Source organism: Diabrotica virgifera, chromosome 1 (assembly GCF_917563875.1).
Source record: "Diabrotica virgifera virgifera chromosome 1, PGI_DIABVI_V3a".
NCBI classification, from domain to species: Eukaryota; Metazoa; Arthropoda; class Insecta; order Coleoptera; family Chrysomelidae; genus Diabrotica; species Diabrotica virgifera.
In genome coordinates, this window is record NC_065443.1 from 6,141,066 (window position 1) to 6,160,018 (window position 18,953).

Sequence of the window (18,953 nt, forward strand, 5' to 3'; positions counted from 1 at the left end):
ATAAATCGCCGAGAAAAATCCTAAAAATATAGTAGCCTGATAAAATAACCAACGCAGTACTTAGATTAGAATCGAAAATTAAGGTGCAACGTAAGTAAGACTTAAGGCGGCCTTATCTATAAACTGAGCTGCTTTAAGTTGGAGCTTAAGATCTTTTGGTTCAACCAGGCATCAGAAAGCTTAAAATCCAAAAGAAAATCCATTCGACTTTTCACTTCAAGAAGGTATCTATACCGTTATAAATGCTATACCGTTAGTAATGGGTGCAGGAAAGAGCTTAAAAAAATATGTATGCTTTTTAATTCTACTGTGATTTTTAACCTCATAATGACACTATTTGAATGTACCTCGTATTTATTAAATCATCAAGTGAGGACTAAGGTACAATACTATTTATTTCAAATCATTTTGGCTGGTCCACTTTTGACTTTATTCTTTTGGAACTTCCTTATATTAAATGCTAAATGACACCATATTATCCAATTATCTGTATTGTGTCGTGTAGAATACAAAACTATTTTATTAAATATAAACTTTTTGTTCATGATCTAGGCCGCAGATAACTTGAAAAGAAATATATTATATCTTTTTGTAAAGAATGTAGGTCAGAGTTAAGCATATTTGTTATAAAAAGATGTTTGGTGTCAAAACTATTTCACGAATTGTAGTTTGGCCGTTAATTTTAATCTCGTTTTGTTAAAAATCGAGAGCTAAGAAAAACATGACAGGCAATATGTCGAGATTTTACATCATTCGTTAAATTAATGTCGAATATTTTTACCAAGTGGCCCAAGCAAACAATTTTTTTAAAAACTTCGAAACATCGAAGTAAAAATTTCTGTTGTAATTGGTATATTTTAAATAAAAATTAAAATTTAAAAATCCAAATGGATTACATAATGTTCAGAACTAACGTTTGCGGACTTATCAGTCCATCTTTAGTAAACTTTGTAGGTACCTGGGAACTGTTATTAATGAAAACAACGACAACTCTGAAGAAATCAAGATCAGAATAGAAAAAGCTAGAGCTACTTTTACCAAAATGAAAACAGTTTTATGCGGAAGAGAGCTAAGTTTAAATCTTAAAATTCGCCTAATGAGATGTTACGTGCTGTCAGTTCTTTTCTATGGAATGGAAGCTTGGACACTGAAAACGATCGATACAAGGAAAATAGAAGCATTCGAGATGTGGATGTACCGCAGGATACTGAGAATATTGTGGACAGAGAGAGTGACAAACATGGAAGTGTTACGAAGGATGCAGAAAGAAAAAGAACTTGCGCTTACTATTAAAAAGCGCAAACTGCAATACTTGGGACATATAATGAGGGGACAAAAGTACCAGCTACTACAATTAATTATTCAGGGAAAAATAATAGGTAAAAGATCCATTGGCAGAAGAAAACATTCATGGTTGAAGAATTTAAGAGATTGGTACAAGTGCAGCAGCTGCCAATTATTTAGATCTACGGTATCAAAAATACGCATAGCCTTGATGATAGCCAAACTTCGAAACGAGGACGGCACCTGAAGAAGAAGTAGGTACTTGCTAAATAGCCCCAAAACTAAAAAGTGGTTAAATTTAAGTTATTATAGTATATCCACAAGGAAGAATTTCCTGCAGCTGGCTGTATACCATTAATTACAAGTAAATATAATGAAAAATTCGTCTTGGTAAAAGGTATATTAATTTAAAAAGCCCCTAAAAGGGCTACAAATATAAAAACAAAACGTTTTCGCTCTGTAACAAGAGCATCATCAGTGTTACAAGAACATGGTTAGCCACCCAAAAATACTAAGGTTAAAACCTTTTAAAAATAGACTAAATGTCTTATAAAAGTATATATATATATATATATATATATATATATAATGGATTTCTACAGCTGTCGCCGCCTCTCCATACCCAGCTTCCAATTTTTTCTATTGTAACACGTATCTTCATCTAATTGCCTCGAATCCATTGCGTCCTGAATATTGTCCCTCCAGCTTCTCCGTGGTCGTCCCCTTCTTCTTCTCTCCGGTGGGACCCACTCTAATATTTTTCTCAGCCAGCGAGTCTCATTCATTCTTTTAACGTGCCCGAACCATGTCAGCTGTCTCTTTTCAATATCGTCCATTATAGTTTTTTTCCACCTTCATACGTTCTCTAATTGTTTCATTTCTTACATGTTCTAATCTGGAAACCTGACAACTTCTCCTCAAGAAGTCCATTTCTGTACTAAGTAGCTTCTTTTTATTTCTTGCACTTATGTCCCAAACTTCTGCACCGTAGATTGTAGCGCTCTTCATTATACTTTCATATATTCTTTTCTTTGTTTCCTTCCTGATATCTTTGTCCCATAAAATTGAATTGATCTAGTGATGCTTCTACCTTTATTGATCCTGTGTTGTATTTCATCTTCACTATTTTCTCGTTTGTTAAATATAGCTCCCAAATATTTGCATTGTTTCACACCAACAATATGTCCTTGTTCCAATGGTAGGTTTTCAATGTCTTCGTTTCCCACTATGAAGTATTCTGACTTATCCATATTTATTACTAATCCTGCCTGTTGGTAATGCTCATTTAGCTTCCGTATCATATAGCTTAAGTCATCTTGATCTTGGGCTATTACAACTTGGTCGTCCGCAAAGTATAATGTAAATAGGGAGTCATCTCCCACTTCCAGTCCCATCGGTTTTACTGCTTTTGTCCACCTCTGTAAGGATTGGTCAAGGTATATTTTAAAGAGAGTGGGAGATAGACAACATCCTTGTCGGAGGCCTTTTGAAGTATTAAATGCCTCAGTGAAATTTTTGCCGTTTTTGATTCTGGTGTTAGTGGTCTCATACAACATTCTAGTTGCTTGTATGAGTTTTCCATCGATACCGATGTCTTTCATTGAATTCCATAGTTCTATAAAAGTATATACAAAATTAAATCCAAAAGATGGATATAATTCCTATGGATATGGCCTAAGGGGGCAACATATGACTCCCACACGTGGTACGTGGGTTGCTAGGTAATAATTAATTAGGTCATTATGTAGAAAGATGTGAACGACAACTGAGTTTAGTCTATTTAGTCTATTTTTAAAAGGTTTTAACCTTAGAATTTTTGGGTGGCTCACCATGTTCTTGTAACACTGATGAGGCTCTTGTTACAGAGCGAAAACGTTTTGTTTCAATATTTGTAGCCCTTTTAGGAGCTTTTTAAATAAATATATCTTTTATAAGACAAAATTTTTCATTAAATTTACTTATTATAGTATAATATAGGGCTTAACACCCATTGTGGGCTTTCGCCGCTTTCGTTTTCTAGATCCATTTTAGGGGGTGGATCAGTCCCCATCATCATTGTATTTGTTCACCAATATGTCTCCATTTCTTTCGGTGTATTGTCTTCTTTTTTCATTTTTTAATTCCTGCCCTGCTTAAGTCCTTCCTACTTCAGTCAACCACATTTTCCCTCCTGGTTGTCATAATATCATAGCTTTTGGTACTGATTCTGGTCCTTGTCTCCATATATGACCCATCCATTTGATTCTTTGTACTTTTATTTTCTTTACTATATCTTCTCCATTTGATTCTTCTAAAATTTCTTTATTCTTTCTGCTTCTATACTCTTGTTTTTCGATTCTCACTAGACCCAGTATTGTTCTTATTATTTTTCGTTCATTTATCCTTAATTTCTCTTCTTTTTTGTCTCTACTGCAAACATTGTTATTGGTCTTATTATTGTTTTATAAATATTAATTTTTGTTTGTTTGATCAATATTTTACTCTTTAGTAGTTTTCTATTTAAATGATGAACAAATTGCTATTGCTGATATGAGTAAATTGACATTGTGTAAATGTTAGGATATAGAAAGTCTATAATGATATAGAAAGACTATATTGTCCCTAGGACAACTGTATTTTGTAACAACTTATTCATTTTTAGCTTGTTCAGTTTCTAAAGGGCCTGATGATAGCGTATAAACTGTAAACGCCGAAACCGGTCACCCGAAAACTGTTTAAATAAAAACCTTCAATAAGATTGTGAGCATTAGACTTTCTATATCCTAACGTTTTCTATTTATTTGGTTTGGATTTAAATTATATTAATTACATTATAGAATTATCTCTTCTTCTTATTTTTGTATAGACATGACTTTGTTTTTTCGATGTGCCTCCAGTGAGTTGTCGTTCCATCGTTTTCGTGGTCTTCCCACTGATCGTCTTCCTATTGGGGAACCGTCTCTCGCAGTGCTTACTACTCTATTTGTTACCATTCAGCTTATGTGTTCATTCCATTCTATTCTTCTGTTTCTTAACCAGTTATTAATGTTCTCCACCTTGTATCTCCTCCGTATATCTGTACTTCTAGCTCTGTCTCATAGTGTCTTACCATCTATTTTTCGAAGGGTTTTCATCTCCCCTGTTTCGAGCAATATTTTTGTCCTCTCTGTGTGAGGTCATGTTTCTACCGCGTATGTCATTATTGGTCTGATGACGGTTTTGCAAATTCTGCCTTTCGTTTCTTTTCCGATATTTTTGTTTCTCCACATTGTTTCATTCAGGCAACCTGCGGCTCTGTTTGCTTTATTCACTTGATCTTCCACTTGTGTTTCGAGCTTTCCGTAGCTACATAGTGCGATGCCTAGATATTTAAACTCCATCACTTGTTCTATTATCTGACTCTCCAGCTCTAATTTACATTTTACTATATTTGATGTAATAACCATGTATTTGATCTTTTTTGGGGAAATTAACATGTTAAATTTTCTAGGGGTTATATTAAATTGGTTCAGCATACGTTGTAAGTCACCTTCACTTTGAGAGGCTAGCATTGCGTCGTCTGCATAGCAGATTATTTTAAGTTGTTTTTCTCCCATTTGGTACCTTTTTTTATTATTTCATCTATGACCAGGTTGAACAATAGAGGACTCAGGGAATCCCCCTGTCTCATTACATTGCCAGTTTCAATTGGATCGGTTATTTCTTCTTCTGCTTTTACTTTTATTGTGTTCTTTTGGTACTGAGAGCAAAATATATGAAACTATCCGGCATTTAGTTGAATTTTAGCGTGATATATTCTACATAAAAAATATGACCTGCAAAGTTGTCAAAATTATGTGCATGCTTGCAAGAAAGCAGTAAAAATGGCATATTTTATTTATCAGTAATATTTGTATTTTCTTTTTTTTATTATATACTCCTGGCAAAAAAAATCGAGACTCCTTAAAAATGGGTCATTTTTGATGTCTCAAATTTCCTAAACCGTAGCCTTATTCTTTAACAATATCGCTGTAAGAATATTGTTGCTAGACAGGTAAATTGTCATTGTATAACGGGTGTACCAATCAAACTGTTTTTTTCTCAAAGTTCGCCACACCTTGTGGAATATTCTAACATTTATAAAATACTCAAATTAAAACCCAACTACAGCCCCAGGTTTTCTTAACATTCTGTTTTTTGATTCAATCGCTTATCCTGGATAATAAAAAAGTTAGGCACTTTAACAACTAGCCATGTTTTTTCATCAATACAGGGTGTTTTTAAATAAGTATCACAAACGTAAAGGGATAATTCTGCATGAAAAAATAATGAAAGTTTGATTTATAAACGTATGTTCGCAAATGCTTCTTTCCGAGATAGGGGGTGTTGAAATTTTTCTTACAAACTGACGATTTATGTATTGCTATAAAACCGGTTGAGATATGCAAATGAAATTTGATGGGTTGTAAGAGATAGTTATTGCGCAATTTTTGACATACAACTAAAAATTTTATATTCACCATTGGTGCGCATAAGGGTAATATGATCCGTACGGGTAATGTTCTATTTTTTTATAGAAAAAATTAGTACTCCACTGAGATATTTCAAATTAAAAATAATTTTTGAATTTCTCGTTCAATTTATAACAAAAAATCTTTCTTTTCTTTTTTCCATACGAGGCCCCGTTTTCATACAAAAAAATAAAACATCTTAATGTTTATTTGAAATATGCAAGTTTCTATGCATATGGAATACCTCGAATACTTTGTAGGCGTTTTATTTATTTTGTATAAAAACGTCACCTCATATGAAAAAAGGCAAGAAAGATTTTTCGTTTTAAATTGAATGATTAATTCAAAAATGATTTTTAATTTGAAATGTCTCAGTGGCGTACCTACTATTTTTTCTTTAAAAAAAATCAGACGATTACCCTTACGTGTCATATTACCCGTATGTGCGCCAATGGTGAATATAAAATTCTTAATTGTACACAAAAAATTGTGCAATAACAACCACTTCAAACCCACCAAATTTCATTTGCATATCTCAACCGGAATTAGAGCAATACCTAAATCGTCAGTTTGTAAGAAAAATTTCAACTTCCAGTATCTAGGAACAGAAGCATTTCCGCACATACGTTTATGAAGTAAACTGTCATTTTTCATGCAGAATTACCCCTTAAAGGTTGTCATAGTTATTTAAAAACACCCTGTATTGATGAAAAACATGGCTAGTTGTTAAAGTACCTAACTTTTTTATTATCCAGTATAAGCGAATGAATAAAAAAACAGAATGTTAAGAAAATCTGAGAGGTTTTAATTTCAGTATTTTATAAATGCTAGAATATTCCACAGGGTGTGGCAAACTTTGAGAAAAAAACACAGTTTGATTCGTATACTCGAAATACAATTAAAATTTACTTGTTTAGCAACAATATTATTACAGCAATATTGTTAAAGAATAAGGCTAAAACATATTTAAAAAATCACTTAAATCGGACAACAGGTTTAGGAAATTCGAGACATCAAAAATGACCCATTTTTAAGGTGTCCCGATTTTCTTGGTCATGAGTGTATATTATTTACGTTTTTATTAATTTTTTTTATTTTGTTGCAGAGTTCGGCCCTAAAAATGAGCGAATTCAAACGAAGTCCTAGTAAAGTTTGGTGGGGAAGCGAAACGATGGAATGGAGAGAAGTATCCACCAGTCCCGGCAGCCAAGACTCGGGATTCTCAGACACAGAAACCTCTCCCAACCTTCAACAACAAAACACAAAAAACACCACGTCCACTCCGAAAAAAGACTCACCTTCACAAAGAATTCCCAAAGACATATTTAAAGAACTATCATCGGAAAACGCGAAACAAAATCTCAGTTGCAACGTTAAAGAAAAGACCACACCGGAAAAAGATAATTTGGTGAAGAGATTGGTCCATTCGGAAAAGAAGCTTCCTCCTAGAAGTCCTAGGGCTGAAAGGACGTCGAGTTTAGTGCGGAGTGAACCTGTAAGGAAACAACGCTATACGAAAAACTCGCCTAAGGTTAGCAGAAATTTGTTTATTTCGAATTCCAAACTGAGAACAGCTAATCAGTATGCAGAGGAGCAAGCCGAGACACACACATATCTTAATACCAGCGAAGAAGTGACAGTCGACGATAGTTATTCATACAAAACAGAAACTACACAAGATACCTTCGAATATACAACAAAATCATTACCTCCAGGTTCACCGGGCGAGGATCACTCCCTGGATGAAAAAAGCAAATCGGCCCCGGCGGTTTTGGAACGAATTAGGGAAGATGAAGGTGTGACCAGTTTTAATTCGCTGTCCAGTGATTGTGAAAGTGAATTGGAGTGTTTGTTTAATGGTGTGGAATCGCCGAAACATACGTCCACGCCAAAGACTGATTTTAGCGGGAATATGCGACAAAGGAAAGAGAAGCTGCCGCTCAGTTTGTTCTTGAAGTATCAGCAAGAAAGGTAAGTTCATCAAAAATATTTTCGAGATACCCTAAATTAATAAACTTTGCTTAGAATCTCTAATGATACGTTTTATATGATCATATACTAATAATAAAATCATATTCTAAGTAATAATAGATAGACAGGATAGAGGAAGTTAAATTTGATTTCTTTTCTTCTTTTTCTCTTTGTCTAGACATGACTCTGTTTTTCAGTGCCTCCAGTAAGTTGTCATTCCATCGTTTTCGTGACCTTTCCACTGATTATCTTCTTATTGGGAACCATCTCTCACCACTCTATTTGTTATCATTTGGCTTATATAATCTTGGCTATCCATTCTACTGTTCTATTTCTTACCCAGTCCTTAATGTTTTCCATCTTGCATCTCGGTCGTAATCTGTGCGTACAGCTCAGTCTCATAGTTTCTTACTATCGATCTTATTAAGGATTTTCATGTTTGATATTTCTAGCATTCCTTTTGCCCTCTCTATTTCAGGTTGTGTTTCTATCGCTTATGTCACTATTAGTCTGATGACTGTTTTGTAAATTCTGACCTTCATTGCTTTCAGGATATTTTTATTAAAAAAAAAAAAAATAGAAAATAGACGGTTTCGTTTTGATTTAAATCTGTCTCCTGCTATCCCCCGATAGTTATTTCTAGGTCTACGCGTTGTCAAGGAGGCTATGCAAGAAGATAAATTTACATCCAAACTTCTAAATTTGTCTTTTTGCATAGCCTCCTTGGCAACAAGTAGACCTAGAAATAGCTATTGGGGGATGGCAGGAGACAGATTTAAATCAAAACGAAACCGTATATTTTCTATTTTTATTAATGCCATACTCTGTGTTGGAGTACAAAGGACTCGTTTCATATGGGTTCTCTGAGATCGTATGTTGGAATATTTTTCTAGCGGAGTCTTTTGATATCTTCATATCTGGATTAACAGCGAACTTGAATCGTGACGACATTCATTTTACATATTTTTATTTCTTTATATCCTTTCGTTCAAGTAACTTGCGGCTCTGTTTGCTCTATTCACTTGATCTTCCACTTCTATTTCGAGCGTTCCATAGCTAGATAGTGTGATACCTAGATATTTAAACTCCATCGCTTGTTCTATCTATATATATCTATCTATCCATTCGTCCATATATCTATCCATCAAAATAAGAAAACTACAATATGTGGGTCATATAACACGTGGTGAAAACGTGTATGAACTCATAAAATTAATTATGCAGGGAAAGATACAAGGAAGGCGCAGCATAGGTAGAAGAAAAATGTCCTGGCTAAGAAACCTCAGAGAATGGTTTGTGACGAGAAAGTGTGGCGCTACCGACGCATGTTGAGGGTCTCATAATATATATAGGTACAGACAATAACGAAAATCCGGTCAATAACGTTATTAACCGGTCAATATCAGGTCAATATCGACAATGGTTCGTTGAATTAGTCATAATGCCCGTTGTTAATCGGTTAATGTTGAAATTTTGACTAAAAGCTGGGTTATGTTTATTGTTTGCTTTATTTCTCTCCTCGTGCTGAAATTACTCGTAGTAAATTTATGTAAAAAAGTGTTACAAAATGATATGGTTCACTATCTTGTCAAAATAAAAATTATTGGCCTTCAAAAGCTATTTTAGATAAAAAATAATACATCATGCATAATTTCTGCATTATATACTGCAGTATTCTGCAAATACACCTGCTTCTGGCCACTGTCGTTATTAGCCGGTTATTGATGAAAACTCCAATTTTAAGTTAATTTTTTTACAACATTGGTCAATAGCTAATGTTATTGTCGTTAAAGGCCGGGCATTATCGCTAATAACCAGGGAAAATGGACATTCACGACAATGCCCGGTCTTTAACGTCAATGGCCAATTTACATCATTGTTCGTAACATATACATCACTCAACTAACATAACTATTCTCCAGACTCCAGAGGCTAATAATTAATACCGTAAAGAACAGAAAATTGGCTTACTTCGACCACATTATGCGTCATAATAAATACCGACTTCTACAGTTGACTCTACAAGGCAAGATTGAGGGCAAGAGAGGCCCTGAACGTAGAGGTATATCCTGGCTGGTCAATCTTAGGAAGTGGACTAGTGTAACGTCGACTGATCTATTTCGAGCTGCTGTGAATAGAATAAGATGGCTCAATGTGGTACATCTCTAGTAGGCACCTTTAGAAGAAGATGTTTATGGAGGGTTACGATGTAAGATGAGGGTTGGACAACAATACTCGGAGATAGTCTTTTACTTGCTCTTAAGCTCTACTTGCTCTTTCTTTTTATGTGTCGCTGCATGAGCAACAATTAGAGAATAGTTATGCGGTTGTGCTTTTAGTTTTATATAGCACAGTCTTTCGGTAACGGGTTTTAAGGTTATGACAGCCCCCACAAGTCTTTACTTGACTATGAAGCCTGTGCCGAATTGTGCTCCAGATTTATTAGTGTTTAGTAAGTACGTCTTCTCCAGTCCATCTAATTTCTTGTAAGACAGTTATGTCCATGTTTCTGGATTCAAATTCTTTTATCACGTGGTTTAGTACTCCGGCGATATATGTATACTCAGTATGTTCCAGGTTCATATATGCATTGTCCTTTTCGTCATTTTTGTCGTATAAAATTCTTATCATTACCCGAGGTACGTGTTTTGTTTTCAAAACTGATTGTTTTTTTTTACAAGCGAGAATAGTTAGTCCCTTGCTCAACCCTCCTTCTGTCTCATCCTGGACTTGGAACTAGCCAACGGCGGAGTTAAAAAATGTGGGAGCTTATTTTTAATAATATAAGGTTCTTACCAAGTTTCAGATGATTTAATGATCACTTTTGCCCCATTATTAGATTCATATTGTCTCAAAATGTGGACTCACAATGTAGTTTTTTTTTATAAAATATCACCCTGTCATCTAAGTCGACTTTTTATATGTTATCTTCTTCATCTTCTTCGTGCGACTAGGATTGCTCCTGTTTGTTTCTTTTATTCTATTTCAGTTGTTGACTGTACATTGTCTTAAAAGAGAAGGAAGTTAAACTTACAATTAAAGAAAGAAAGCTACAGTACCTCGGACATGTGATGCGGGGTGAGAAGTATGGCATCCTGCGACTCATACTGCAAGGAAAGATAGATGGCAGAAGAAGCATCGGAAGCAGACGAATTTTAATGGCTAAGAACCTGAGAGAATGGTTTGGATGCAGCTCAAAACAACTATTTAGCGCTACTGCCTCAAAAATTAAAACAGCTATGATGATTTCCAACCTCCGTAGCGGAGATAGCACCTGAAGAAAAAGAAGTACATTGTCTTTCCACCTTTTCTGCGGCCTTCCAACGGGTCTTCTGCTATACGGCTTGTTGTTTTTACAGATGTTCGCTAACCTATCTGGTTCCTTTCGGTTTACACGTTCGTTCCAGTTTTTCTTTCTTGTTTTTATCCACCTGTTAATATTTTGAATTTTGCATCGTTCTGGTATACTTCTGTTGCTTTGTCTGTCCCTTAATAATATGTCCGCCATTGAACTTAATACTTTCATTTCGATATAGTTGATTTGCTGTTTCTTGTATCGGTCCTTGTGTCCGCTGCATATCTTAGGATTGGTCTTATATATTTTGTCGTAAGTAAATATTTGAAATACAGTTTTCAAATTGATAAACATCATTCATTAATAGTTTTATTGAAATATAAACCGAATTTAAAATAAATTACCACGCTGATTCATCTTTAACCGCTCATTTTCTATTTATGACACATTATCACGAAGATGCAAATGAAGAAGTACGCAGAAATCCCACAAATTATCCGTCGTAGCGATTTTTTACGGTGAAAAACCAGCTTCGTGTGTAATTGGAAGAAATCCATACAGAAATAAATTTACATAACCGATCGCAGCGCGAGACGACAAAAATTTGTACGGTGTGGATTTACCTTGCGTTTTTTCTTCCGTTTTGCGGAAATTCACACAAGAAAGTCTAATTAACGAGTTCGTGAAGCCAATCAGAGTATTAATGATGATGAAATTGACGTTAAGAAACAGTTAGTCCAGAGAAATAAGATTTTTTTCGTGGCACATCCCCCTCCAGGCCGATACCAAATTTTTTGAGTAGTATGGATATCTATATTAATAACCTTAATAACCTTAATAAATAAGTAATGTTTCCTGAAACCGATTTTGATGATATACATAGTTATAAACAAACAAAGATCAAAAAACGGTAAATTTTCGCTTTTTTCTTCTATTACTAAAAAGTGAAGCATTCTAAATAAATTTGAGAATAAGAAACTCATAAATCATATAAAAAACTTCAATATGGCGTTCGCTGAATATGTCTATCCTTATTTGTTGCTTATAAAATTGCAAAATAAGTCATAAATTTTGAGATTTTATAAATGTTCATAACTTATGTAAAAATTAAGTTAGAACCTTCTTATTACACAGAATTATGAGACTTCTTGTGCTTAAATTATATTTTAAATTTCACAGCAGTTGGTCAAATAGTTTAAAAGTTATTTAATTTGTTTATCCCAAATTATTTTTTTTTTTGCAACACTATAAGTCAGAAAATTATGAGGATACAGTAATACTTCGGGCAGTTTATGAAAGAAGAACATTTTTACTATTAACTTAATAAAAAAAAATGACAAAAAGTAATTTTAAACAGTGTAAAATTATTTTGCAAAAATATGTCGATTTTTTGCTTACTTATAAACAATTCGAATAACGTTTTAACCGTTACCCGTAAAAAAATGATTTTTCATGCTTAAAAACTGAATTTTTATACACATTTAGAAAGAAAAACAATTGTCCTAGGACAATTAGGGACGAAGTTAGCCCCCCTCCCCTTTTTTAATTCACATGTACTTGCAAAATAATTTTGCAATATTTAGAATTAATTTTTGACATTTTTTTAAATTAAATTGATAGTGTAAATCTTCTTCTTTCATAAACTATCTAAAGTATTACTGTAACTTTATCATTTTCTGACTTGAAGTGTTGCAAAAAAAATTAATTTGGGATAAACAAATTAAATAACTTTTAAACTATTAAACCAATTGCTTTGAAATTTAGGGTATGATTTAAGCACCAGAAGTCTCAGCATTCCGTGTAGTAAGAAGATTCTAAGTTAATTTTTACATAAGTTATGAATATTTATTAAAACTCAAAATTTATGATTTATTTTACAATTTTCTAAGCAACCAATAAGGATAGACGTTCCGCGAAGGCCATATTGAAGTTTTCTATACGATTTATGAGTTGCTTACTCTCAAATTTATTTAAAATGGTTAACTTTTTGGTAATATAGAAAAAAGCGAAAATTTTCCGTTTTTTGATCTTCATTTATTTATAACTATGTATATCATCAAAATCGGCTGCAGGAAACATATAGGTTATTATTATAGATATCCATATTACTCAAAAAATTTGGTTTCGGCCTGGAGGAGGTTGTGTCACCAACAGGATATTTTTTCCTTAATTCTCTGAACTAAGTCAATTAAAAATACATACCTATATACTCCAGCGAAATAAGGAAAAAATGCCCTGTTAAGGACTTTAAATAATCCAAGTACCTGACAACTGTTTCCTGCCAAATTTCGGAGCCGTTTTTTAATTATTAACATTCTAGTGCGAAAACGGGATTTTTTGCACCCCATTAAAAAGCTAAATAGTCATATTATGACAAAAAATTACAAAATTTTTTAGAACACTGAAAATGCTTCAAAATGGCAATTTTGTTGCTTCGAAAACTGCAAAATAAGTCAAAGTTGTTATTTTTTAATAACTTTTATTAAAATTAACCTAGAACCTAAAGTTGGGTATTGGGACACTTCACAAACCCTCAAAATTTGAGAATAATCCATCAATTAGTTTATTAATGTTATTATATTACATATTATGTTATTTATATGAAAGTTATTCCCATGTAGACCAGGTTGTATCGTCGTCCCCGTTAGGTAAATTATTCCGATTCGTTTTTGCACAAACTTATTCAAAAAGATGTCCTTATAACAAATCCACAGGGTGCCGAGAGGTGTCACGGTCGGAAAATTGTTTAAACAATTTTTTTAAAATAAATTCAAAAAATCAATTTTTTCTTTTCGTACATATTTTTTAGATTCTTTGAGTCATTATGAGCAAAAAAGGTCTCTTGTAATTCTTCTCTAAAATTATTTGTTGTCGAGTAATATGCGTTTTAAAATTTGTAAAACGCGAAAATAGGTATTTTCAAAACCCAATAACTCGGTTAAAAATTATTATTATGAAAGTCAGAAAATGACTAAATCAAAGTTTAAAGCCTCCCCTACATGACGCTGAAGAAATTTGTGTCATTAACTTATTACGAAGCTGTTATTTTTAATTATTAACAATGAGCGCTAACACCGTATTGAGGCGGCCGTAAATGTGAGTGCGAATGATGCACCATTGGACTGCCGGAATGGTGCTTTAACTGGCCCATCAATATTAGAATTAGAAGTGGAATATACGATAGCAGCTTTAAAAAACCATAAAGCTATGGAACCAGACAATGTACATACGGAAATAGTTTAAACTCTTGAATATCAAGTACCTGAGTAAACTCATAGTATATTCACAGAATGAATATCCATCTCAAAGAAACAACAAGTGCAGACGTAAATATAAAATATATGTTTTACGTTATAATACGTGTAAGTGTAGTGTTTATACAATTTCATTTTAAAGTGCTTATTGAAAATGGCAAATAGCCGAAACGTTTAAGCAAAATAAAGTGTTCTGTGTTCTATTTATAAATTTATAACAGACCGAAAAACCCAGGTATTATAGAATATTTTCATCCACTGATTGATGTTTTTTAGCATTCTAACGTTTTTAATAAATTCTTAAAGACCTAAATTAAGCATTTTATGGAATAATTGTTTACTTTAACAAAAAAAATTTGTCACAATCTAATTTCCTTTTTATACCACTCATCAGCGGTAAAAAACTGGAAAACCGTGGAATTTTGAGAATCAACACAGAGCTTTTTATTTTTTAGAGGTGAAAGCTACCCCTTATTGCAAAAAAATGAAAATAAAGTAGATTTTATCATACCATTTTAATTGGAATTTGGATTTAAGCTCTGCTGACCCTCTTTTTAAAAACCTACCCTATGCCGAACCAGGCTTTTATTTTTTAGGAGTAAAAACTACCCCTTATTCGCCTTATTGCAAATAAATGAAAAAAATTAGATTTTATCATACGATTTTAATGAAAATTTGGATTTAAGCTCTGCTGACGGTCTTCTTCAAAACCTACTCTATACCTGACCGGAATTTTGATTTTTAAGGATGAAAACTACCCCTTATTGAAAAAATAATGAAAAAATGTAGATTTTATCATATATTTGGTTCCGATTATGTCGTCATCTATCCACAATTCGGAAAAATGTCTCGAATAAAAGTTACTTACTTTTACGTGAGAAATACAAATCTCCAATAAAAAACTGGGGGTTTCTATTTAAGATTTTAAAGTTACCCCCCACTCGACCTCCAGGGGGTGGAGTGGGGTGTCGTGTTTGGTGTCATTCGATAGATTTTTGAAAATTATTGAAAACGTATTTTTCAGTTTTTCGATCTGATGTTCATTTCGCGAAATATTCGACGGTTTCTTTAATGCTCCAATATTCGAGCTACGCAATTAAAAAAAGAATCAGTTGGTTTTTCGACGATATTCGACTCCTTCATTTTTTGAGCACAAAACTTTTTAAAACATGGATTTTGTAGGGGATTTTGAGTTCTTTAACGTCATATTAATTAAAAATGTTTGCGACCCCTAGTTTTGAAAAGGGATGAGTGCAAAATGGTTGGGTATGATTTTTCTCATGAGGATCTTTCAGTGCGTCACAGTTTTTCGATTTCTTTCTAACGAATTAAATTGTATGTGACAGAAAAAACGCACGTCGGTGATTACATTTGGTCGGTGACATTTATAACATTTATTCTAGTTGTCAATAGATGCCGCTATAATCGAAAATAAATTAATTTGCGAATTATAAATATATCTACGAATATAATCTGAACAATTTAAAAGACACAAATCAAAGAAAATACCATTTTATAAATGCAATAAACACAATTGATTTGTTTTTATGCCAAATTGCAAATAAAATTTGACAACTCTCAGATTTAACTAAAATGTCATGTCACTAAAATGTATATTATCACGGACTTACCTTTTTTTCTATCATTTGTGACGCACTGAAAAATGCTCATGAAAAGAAGCATAAGCCACAATTCATGCATGAATGCAAACTTTGAACGGTCATATCTCCTTTAATATTCATGATACAAAAACAAAAAAATCAAAATTATCAGTAAAAATTCCTACAATTATTTAATGTTTGAAACAATTTTTCATAATATTATAAATAATTTTAGGTTTATTGATGAAAAATGCACTTAAAAAATTATAAAAATGTCATTTTCGATTTAATCAACTATTTTTTCTAAACTAAGCATTCCAAACCGGTCAAATCACATAGATCGTATCAATTATACTCAAATAAAGTTAATTTCAAGTGGAAAGCTATTAATTTCTATTAGGATTGTAATGACGAGGGTTTAATTGTTACATTTCAAAAAAAGACAAGCAGGGAGCCACTTTATTTTTGTCATAAGTCAGTCAGTTCGTACGCAAGAAACTTTTATCGAAGCTCACCTGAAAGGTTTTTTAATGAAATTTATGTCTCTTAAGTTTTCCCAGAAAATTGCACCACATTTGAGTTATTTGAGATTGAAGGTTTTCCATTTCGAGGTTATTCGCAAATAACCATCCTTTAAAGAACAATAACTCAGTCGTTATTATGTTTACATAGGTATTTCCGACGGAAGTCTCTTTGATTTTTTATTAGCTACAATTTTGTTCTTAATGATCTTTTCTATAAATTTAAATTTTTTTTAAGTTATTCATAAAAAAACGGTTATAAAACGTGAGTTTTTTCAATGAAAAATGCATAGTTTCAATCGCTAATAGATAACTTGGAAAGTATTCACTTTGCTAAAAAATTTTATAGAACAAAATTTACACAGAATTGGTCAATATATCGACTAATCGACTTCCATAGTTATTTTGATTGAAAAATTGTCATCCCCTAAATGGGGTTGTTTTCACCCCAGGGCAAAAGCGCGCTTCGGCGTAGGGTAGATTTTGACAGAGGTTATAAATACAGTCGACTCGCGTTAGTTCAAACCTGCGATAATTCGAAACTCTCTATAATTCAAAGTTATCACGAGTTCCCTACAAAATCTCTTTATATTTCGAAATAAATTATATTTCGAACTAAATCAATACATTTTTATGCACTTGGTAATTCGAACGAAAAAAATTATTGCTACATATATGACAAAACGACGCGTTAATTCGAACTCATCGGCGTCCAACACTCGACAATTCAAAGTTGCAGAGAGAAAGAGGCTGAAAAAATTGTAGTAAGTACAGTTTTCAAACTTGTTTTAACGAGCCTTTGTTTCAGTTAAGGAAGCAATATCCTCATTCGATACCTTACAAACCTTTTGTCTACAGAACGAAAGGGATGAAAAAGCATTTCAGGCACTTTTTCTCTTAAAAATTATTGAGCAGTCTGAGCAGCAGCAATATGCTTTGAAGCATAGCAGTATAATAGAGTTCATTCGAAAGATTGATTAATTCACATTATGAATACATACATGTAAAGTATGTACACGAATCTACTTCTAAACTTTTGTCATCGTTATAGAATAGCAGTTAATAAATAATAATTGATCAACACTTAATAATTCGAAGTTTTATTTGTTTTCTCTCACAAATTTCGAACCATTTGATATTTCAAACACTCAGTAATTCGTAATATTTTAAGAGTCCCTCGAGTTTCGAGTTAACAAGAGTCTACTGTACTACCTAAATCCAAATTTTCAAGGAAATCAACTTTGGTTCTCATAATTCCACGAGAAAATAGCTGTTGATTGGACTATTAAAAAAAAACCCTCATACCACCCTTCTCGTAGCACTAATTATCCTATTTCACAAACATCCCTGTCCCATTTTCAGCAACTTACCTTCACCCTTATTATCGTCGCCGTTTTACCCTACTTTCTCACAAAAATATATTATGCACTTCTAGGGTTCCACCGATTCCCAGCGACTTCTATGACGTAGACAACAAATCCGTAGAAATGTGGCTAAAGGAGGCCAGACACAACTACGAGCAGGAGTGTATGACTACCCTTCAATGCAAATCGATAGTGGGGGAGCTTAATCAAAAGGTCTCTCATCTCGCAGCGTGTACCACGACTATAGTGCGAGGGATTATATCACATTCCAGATGCATAGAGATGGAGTACAATAGTTTAAATAGCAGGTAAATAGGATATATTTATTAACTTGATAGATACACAGGGTGGGCCAATGAAAACAGTCCACCTCGATATTTGGCAGTATTTTAAGGAAATGAGGAAACAGTTAGATCTTTGTTCTAAGAGGCATACATTTTTACTATACATACATCTGTCATTTGTCGACCCCCTCCCTTCCACTACTCCAATTCCTTGTTTTTAAATAATGGAATATACCATGTGCGGCACATCATTAGGAAGGTAATTAACTTAAAACTATAAACATAACGATTGTACACGATTTTTTTTCGATATTTACACCGTCTTTGCAAAAAAATATTATTTCATGTAAAGTACAACACCTCTTAAAAAGAAAAACGTAACGTAACGCCTATGTTTTGCTAATATGTCATTTTTTCTGTCATGGGCACCATTTTGAACATCTAATTAATTAGGTATTTCGATATTAATTTAAGTAAATTGTTTAATGTATCATAACTTCCAATTTATTTCATTTTCGTTACATTAGACAGGGCCGGTTGTTCGAACGCTAATCAGAAATGGAATCCACTGATCATTATCAAATATTTAATTACAATTATACTTGATTAAGCGTACTTCTGACAGATGTCACATTTTGAGGTTTTGTGGACTGATTGATTTTATTATTTTAGTTTTAATTTAAAATAACCTATAATTAAACTCTTTCTGATGTTAATTTTTGTTTTTACTTACAAATCAATAATAATAATAAGCAATTTTTAATAATTTGGGAGCTGCGGCTAAATTTTAATTTACCTACAATCAATGAATGATTAGTCTTTTACATTAATTTTCTTTGTCTCGATTTGATTCCCATCAAGAAAATTGATTACAATAAACTGATTGATTATAATCAACTTCTTGATTAGC

The 18,953-nt window shown here is 33.0% G+C and overlaps 1 protein-coding gene across 1 annotated transcript in view; it reads left to right on the forward strand.

Annotated features, from left to right (window-relative positions):
- The window catches only part of LOC114335236 (protein inscuteable homolog), a 49,793-nt gene that overhangs the window by 19,612 nt on the left and 11,228 nt on the right, over positions 1-18,953 (forward strand). The window contains exons 2-3 of the mRNA XM_028285440.2: positions 6,859-7,724; positions 17,831-18,067. Coding sequence (XP_028141241.1) covers positions 6,859-7,724; positions 17,831-18,067 — 1,103 coding nt within the window. The remainder of the gene's footprint in view (positions 1-6,858; positions 7,725-17,830; positions 18,068-18,953) is intronic.